Source organism: Pseudocercospora fijiensis (genome assembly GCF_000340215.1).
Source record: "Pseudocercospora fijiensis CIRAD86 unplaced genomic scaffold MYCFIscaffold_12, whole genome shotgun sequence".
NCBI lineage: Eukaryota > Fungi > Ascomycota > Dothideomycetes > Mycosphaerellales > Mycosphaerellaceae > Pseudocercospora > Pseudocercospora fijiensis.
In genome coordinates, this window is record NW_006921543.1 from 394,181 (window position 1) to 401,342 (window position 7,162).

At 37.4% G+C, this 7,162-nt stretch overlaps 1 protein-coding gene across 1 annotated transcript; it reads left to right on the plus strand.

The window, feature by feature from the left end:
* Window positions 1-6,047: 6,047 nt before the first annotated feature.
* MYCFIDRAFT_42165 (uncharacterized protein) lies at window positions 6,048-6,209 on the plus strand (the record flags this gene model as incomplete). The annotated part of the gene is made up of 1 exon (XM_007933776.1): window positions 6,048-6,209. A coding segment is annotated over one exon (162 nt), but the record flags the coding sequence as incomplete, so codon positions are not given.
* Between the last annotated feature and the right edge of the window lie 953 nt (window positions 6,210-7,162).

The following is a 7,162-nucleotide window of genomic DNA, read 5'->3' on the forward strand; positions in this document are numbered from 1 at the left end:
CTTCCTTATCGTATCGTACATCCTTATAACTAAAGCAGTCTTTATAGAAGATAATATATAAAGTACGGACGACTTTACGTAATCGAGGTATCTAGATTATATAAATAGAGTATAAGATAATAGCGACAAAACGGCTGTCTTCTCCCCTTGCTTGAAACTTATCTCCTCGGGTAATAGATTTATCGAGAATAGTAACTATATAACTATAGCCCTAAAGATATAAGCTATCTAGAATAGGTATACTTCCTTTTAGTATACAACTATTATTAATAAGTAGTTAATTCGGTATCTCGTAGTCTAATCTTCGAGAAGGCGTTATATTTAGAGTATAGACTGCTTGCTTAACTATATAGGGCTATATATACTTCGGTAGGTAGCCTGCTATAAGCAACTTAATAGCAAGGCGAATAACAATATAGTTAGAGACCTTAGCTCTACCGTTCTTATAAGAGGACCGAGGTAGTATAGCCTTAATACGAGTGCCTCGCTACTAGCAGGCAACGGTTAGGTTGTTCCCGCTAAACTCTATACTATTATCTATACGGATAACCCTAATATTGCGACCTGTCTAGGTACTAACATAGGCTATGAACTAAATAAGCCGTACGCCGGCAGCTCCCTTAACTTAATAGGAGTCTTCCTATCTAGGTAAGGTCGCTATATCCGTATATAGGGTAAGGAATCGTTCTCGATTAAACCTTAGTATTAATTGATATAACTACTACGTTAATAGAGACTTTATTAAATAGATTGCTTAGTCGTATAGTTAGAACACGGCTAATGCGCTTCTTTATTATAGCTTATAGGTATAATTTGCAATCTCGCTTTAACTTAGTAGTAATTATAACACCCTTAACCTTCTTAGCGATAATAGCTATCTTCTCGGGACTTAGATAGCCGTAACGTAGATGCTAAGTATCGTGCGGAGCTTTAGATAATTGCCGAGTATATAAGGACATTATTGCTACGGAAGCTATCGTAAGCAAAGATAGTATATAACTCGATTATATAGCAAGCTTAATATAAGGAAGCCCTTGTTCTCGATATACTAATACTATAATCTTCTTATAGCGGTCCTTTCTACGTATATAAAAGATATTCTCTTTATTGCGGTAGAATATTCCTACGTCCTTAAGTTGTTTAGAAGATAGGAGATTAACTACGAAGTCTAGAACGAATACGCATCGAGTAAGCTTAACGAGGTGTACTAATCTATCTAGGTTAAGAAGACGCAGACGTGCCGAGCTAATTGCGTATCTAATAATGTAGCCTCTGCCTATACTAATAGGTATACGAGTTAGTAAGAAGTCGACGAAGTAACTAATATCGTTAAAGTTGCTTTATCGTACCCGAATTAAGTACTAGATCGGGTCCGATATACGATAAAGTTAGGGCTAGTTATTGTTAAATGCTCTCGCTTAAGACTTGGTCGGCTAGAAGTAATTGATTAAGTATAGATAGTGCAGTAAAGAGTGTAGTAGCTGTAATATTATTCAATATATAGCTATTATTAGAGCCTCTGTAGAGAACGGTTTCTTCTTCCTGCTAAGGAGAACCTTTCTTCTTATTATCGGCCTTGCTATCTGCCTTATAGGCTTCTATAGCCTCTTTTATCTTCTTCTCGTAGAATTCCTTCTTCTTCTAAGGGTTATTTATAAAGCATTTTTCTTCCTTATAACTGAATTTGCCGTACTTGCTATATTTGCTATTGCCTTTATTACTATTGCTATTGCGAGCTATACTGCCGCTATCGGCTATGTTGTTGTTATTAGCTCTAGCTACCGTAAATAGGGCCTAGTTTTGCTTCTAAGATCGCTATTTATTAACTAAGTAGTTAATTACGTTCTTAATCTTTAGCATCTTATCGATATCTATAGATCTATTACTTTTAGTCGGAAGATCTCGAATTTGCTATCGGATGTTTAAAGCAAAGACCTCGTAGTATAGAACAATGCGGCGGGAGGTAAAGGTATAGAGGTATACCTTGTTACTAAGGTCTAGTCCGACTAACTAAAGATCGTTGATATTAGTACGGAATTGTATATACTATTTCTTAACGTTGTTGCTATTAAACTAGTGTCTCTCCTACTTGTAAAAGATGTTCTCTTCTTATACTAAGCCCTTTTGTTCGTACTAGACTCGAATAAACTCCTATATATCTTATATAGTCTTATAATGCTTAACTATTCGGATAACGTTAGCTGTAACGTTAGTAACGAGGAAAGACCTAGCTAATATATCGTTCTTCTTCTAGACTACTATTATATTAGCATCCGTAGAAGATAGCTTCTTAATGCCTCTACTATAGTAATCGAAGAGACCCTTTAACTCGAGGGTAGTCTTAGCTTAAATAGTCGATATCTTAATATTATTAGTACTATTAAGCTTAGCAATCTTGTTACTACTATTGCTATCTTCCGATATAATAAAGTCGCTCGAATATGCTAAGACTAGCTCTTTCTAGTTGATAATAGTTTCTAATACTAGCTATTTCTAGTAGACCGGGTATAAGATATATAGAACGAATAGGGTAGGTAAGGTAGGTATCGAGAGAAAGATTAATACAAAGGTAGAGATTAGAAGTAGGCGGGTAATAAAAGACGTATACTTATTCTTCGTTAATGTTGCCTGATACTTAACTCTTTATAGAGCTTCAATTGCCCCGAGTCTTAGTAATGTTTGTCTTAATTTTCATAGTATAATAGTATCTAAGACAATGTTGTTATTACTAGTCCTTAAGCTAGTTTGCTATATATTTGTAACGGTATCTAAACTTTTTATTGTAATCTATTGCAATCTACTGCTCTTTCTTTAATCGGTTTAACTATAGTTGCTTCCGCTATTAACTACCTTCTTCGATAAGATAAAGGTCTTCGAAGATCCGGAGGTTTAGATATCTGCCGGAAGGTCGTAGGATCGGTATACGTCGTATAGGCTAGTTACGGAGCGCAGGCTTACTAAGGACTACGCGTATCCGGGCTTATAACCTATTAAACACTGTAAGTGAATAGATAGAGGTACGTATAGAACGATAATATTGCGATAATCTATCTAGAGAGGTAGGCGGTCGAGAGGTAGAAGTATCCTCTTAGCTATTTGCGACCTAAGGTATCTAAGACAAGGACTGAAACCTCTATATCTAACATCTCCTTCCTATTTATTAAAACAAACCTACTAAACTATACTAAAAACAATTTCTTATCGTATTTTACTTTAACTATTTTATAATAATATCTAAATAAGCTCGAGCGAAGACGAGTATTACAAATTAGTAGTATCCTTAGATACTAAAATCCTCCTTAATCCTATTAATAAGGAAATTAGGCGACGACTAGTTAATATAAGCGTAGCTAACTTAGGCTAGGCCCCTAGGCCTTCTACGCTAGAAGTACTCTATAATATCGTTATATAGATAATTAAGAGGCAAACTAAGCTTCTCCGTTAGAACAGGCGTCGCCTACTAGAGCTAGGTAGCGGTACAAACCCCTAGTTTCAAGGATAGAACGCTACCGTATATATAGAACGCTTCGAAGATACCTTAATCGAGTACGAGCTTAACGGGGAGTCCGACTAGTATAAGATCCGTACTTTTATAAGGACCGCTATTACCGAGCTTTACCGTACTCTTAGAACCCTAATCGGCTGCCTAGAAAAGGATAATAAGACGGATACCGATTAGGAGACCTTAAAGTAGGCCTTCCTAAGAGAGTATCGGGAGAACGATAGCCGCTATATTAAAAGCAGTCGTATCTAGCTCGAAAGCCTCTATATAAAGAGGCGTACTAAAGATAACGACCTAAAGGAATATATCCTAGAATTCCTTAAATCAGCGGATAGTATTAACCTAAAAGACCTCGAGATTTCCTAATAAACGAGGCTACTCCTTTAGGGGTTACTATAGCTAGTACCTTAGCGTATCTTCCTTCGCTATAAGCTTAGCGATGCTAATACCGAGAGCCTTAGGAACTATAAAGAGGTCCTTAAGTATTTTAAGGCCGATATTAATAGCTCCGCTAATATAAGGAAGTTTATTTACGGCGAAGACAAGAAGGACCTAGTAAAGATTAAACAACGAGGAGGATGCCCTGCCTCCCCTAACTCGTAAGGACAAATATATCGAAACCTATATAGATAACTATATCAAGTCTCCCGCTAAGAGGGTACGGCGTGCTCTAAGCAAGTCTACTAGCTAGCAAGAAAGCAATAATAACTCCCGAGTGTCTATATTTGTCCCGAATCCTCGACAAAAACGGCTCTATACTAGCGACGATAAAGGCATAACGGAAACTTCTCTATACTTCTAATCTCTATTAAAAAGGAATAAGGATGCTACTACTACGCCGTAAGATAAAGACGAGTTTAACTTGTCTAATAAGGACGAGTAGTTCCTAGATTAAGACTTAACGAAAAGCACTATTCTAGCTACTACCCCTACTAAAACAGTTATTAACATCTTAAGTAGTAAGGAATCCTCGTCTCTCGACGAAAGATTTATAGTCCTATCTACTCTCCGCAGTTCGCCTAGACTAAAACGACACATTAACGTTTAAACTACGCATCGACGCTATAAAGGGCGACAGACAGCGTTAGTTAGGAGCAATGTCTCTAATAAGAGCTAGGAACCTATCTAGGCTATTCTTCTCCTAGATAGGGATGTCGTATATAGTAGGAATAAAGCAGGGCACGCTTATCCTCTACCCTAGGATATAGATCCGGTATAAGGTGCGTGTATTCGTTGTCGTAATAGTAAGACGCGCTACGACTAGAGTAAGGGCCGGCCGTGCTTGCGATGCCGTTATACTAGTTTCTCTACCGACGAATATATTGCTATAAAGCCTAGGTTTAACTAAAGACTAGAAGATACTGCGGGCAAATGCTACTACTACAATAAGAACGACTGTTTTTACAGTACTAGCCCTAGGCTATATCCTAGCCTAGAAAAAACCGTTTCTAGGGTCGAAATAGATAACCCTATCGAAAAATGCAATTACTGCAAAAATAAGGGGCTATACTGCCTATCCTAAGAAGAAGGAGAGCTTCGCTACTACCTAGTACGATATACTCGTTATTAAGTATATCGAAGAAAGTATTACTCGGATAGTACCTCGGCCTATACGTAGTATAAGGAAGAAGGAAGGCAGTCTTATATCTTCCTAAGTAAGGATAGGATACGATATACCTACTACTAAGTTAGACAAAATAAGGCAGGTTTTCTAAAATATAAAGTAGGTAACAATTGCCTCTAATATATTAACTTAAGGACACGATACTCTAAGTAAAAGGAAGCACCCTATATTAGGTATATTTAGTACTAGAAAAGATGTCCGCGAATAATTAGTAACAATACTAAGGAAACATTCCTTCCCGGCTACTATAAGATCGAGGTAAATAATAACTCCGATCTTATAGTTGTGCGTAACGAATTAGTCCCGGACAACTCAATTCCTTAGAAGGATCTAGAAAGCCCTTATATAAGGAAACGGCGAAAATCGGTATAGATAAGTATCTCCGACTCCGATACGGATAATAAAGACATACCTAAACCTAAGTACATGTCTAAGCTTAATGCTTTTAAGTACGGTAATTAGGGGTTTATAGGACTTGCTACGGAAGCCTTCGAAGCTGCTAGGATAACATCTTAGGAATTGAGATATACGACAATTATGTCTGCTTTTCGAACACTAGAGTCCTTAGCTACTATACCCGTCTCGTAAAACTACGTAGAGGTTTGTGCTTCTAACGAGTCCGAGCAATAGCACGGTGCAATTAACTCTAAGTATAGTAGTTTGCTCGACAATAATATATAGGACGTAGTAGAGGAAAAGGATATACCTCCTAGGCGCAAACTACTATTAGTACGACTTAGATACAGAAGGAAGATTAGCAAAGATAGCCGAATCTCGAAGTATAAAGCAAGACTCGTTAGTAGAGGTTTCTAGCAGATTAAAGGTTTTGACTTTACTAAGACCTACTCCGGAGTAGTAACTACTATAGTATACCGTATACTCTTTATACTAATAGCATTATTAGGCTAGTTATGCTACTAAATAGACTTTGTTACTACATTCCTTAACGGCAATCTTAAGGAAGAAGTCTATATTGTTCTCCCGCTAGGTCTTCCTTATACTCGAGGACCTAATAAGGGGAAGAAAGTTATTATACGACTCCGAAAAGGCCTATATAGGCTTAAACAATCTCCTCGCATCTAGTACTAGGAGCTCTAGCAGTAGCTCCTTCGATACAGATAGCAAGTATCGTAATACGATAAGTACGTATTCTTCTATAAGGCTAAAGACCTTATTATAACAGTATATATTAATAATATTAATATATTTAGGAGCAATAACGACAACATTGTCGCGTTTAAGAAACAGCTCTTATCTTTATTTCGATTAACAGATAAAGGAGAGGTAGCCTACTACCTCGGTATTTAGATCGAATATAGTAGAAAGGGTATTTATATTCACTAAGGCAACTATATCCGACAGCTTCTAAGAAAGTACGGCCTTAGTAATCTTACTCCGAAAGCTATACCTCTTAACCCGGGTATACTACTTCTTAAAAGCACCGAGATAGCCTCTACTGCATTTTAGGTAGAATACGCCTCTAAGGTTAGTAGCCTTAATTACCTCGTAAGCAAAACTCGAGCAGATATTAGTGCTTCTATCTCGATTGTAGTAGTATTTATAAAGAATCCTAACTAAACGCATATAGATGCCGTTTACTATATCTTCGTATACCTTATAGGTTCTCCCGATATAGGGATCTTCTTTCGACGTAGCGCTACGCCTAAGCTTAAAGGTTTTGTTAATAGCGACTAGGTAGGATACTAGAACACTCGAAAATCTAGAACCGGATATGTCTACTAACTCGTAGGCGGACCTGTTTTATTTAGTTCTTATCGACAGCAAGTCGTTGCTCTACTATCTATAGAAGCTAAGTACGTCGCTACCGCAGCCGTAGCACGAGAAGGCCTCTAGCTCCGAGGGTTTACAAACAAGATTGCAATAATCCTTTAGAACGTTAATTTGCCCTAGGGAGCGATTCCTCTACATACTAACAACGTATCTGCGGAAAAGCTTACTAAAAACGCGGAGGCTTATACCCGTACTAAACACATTGATATCCGTTATTACTTCGTTCGCGGAATAGTATTATAGGG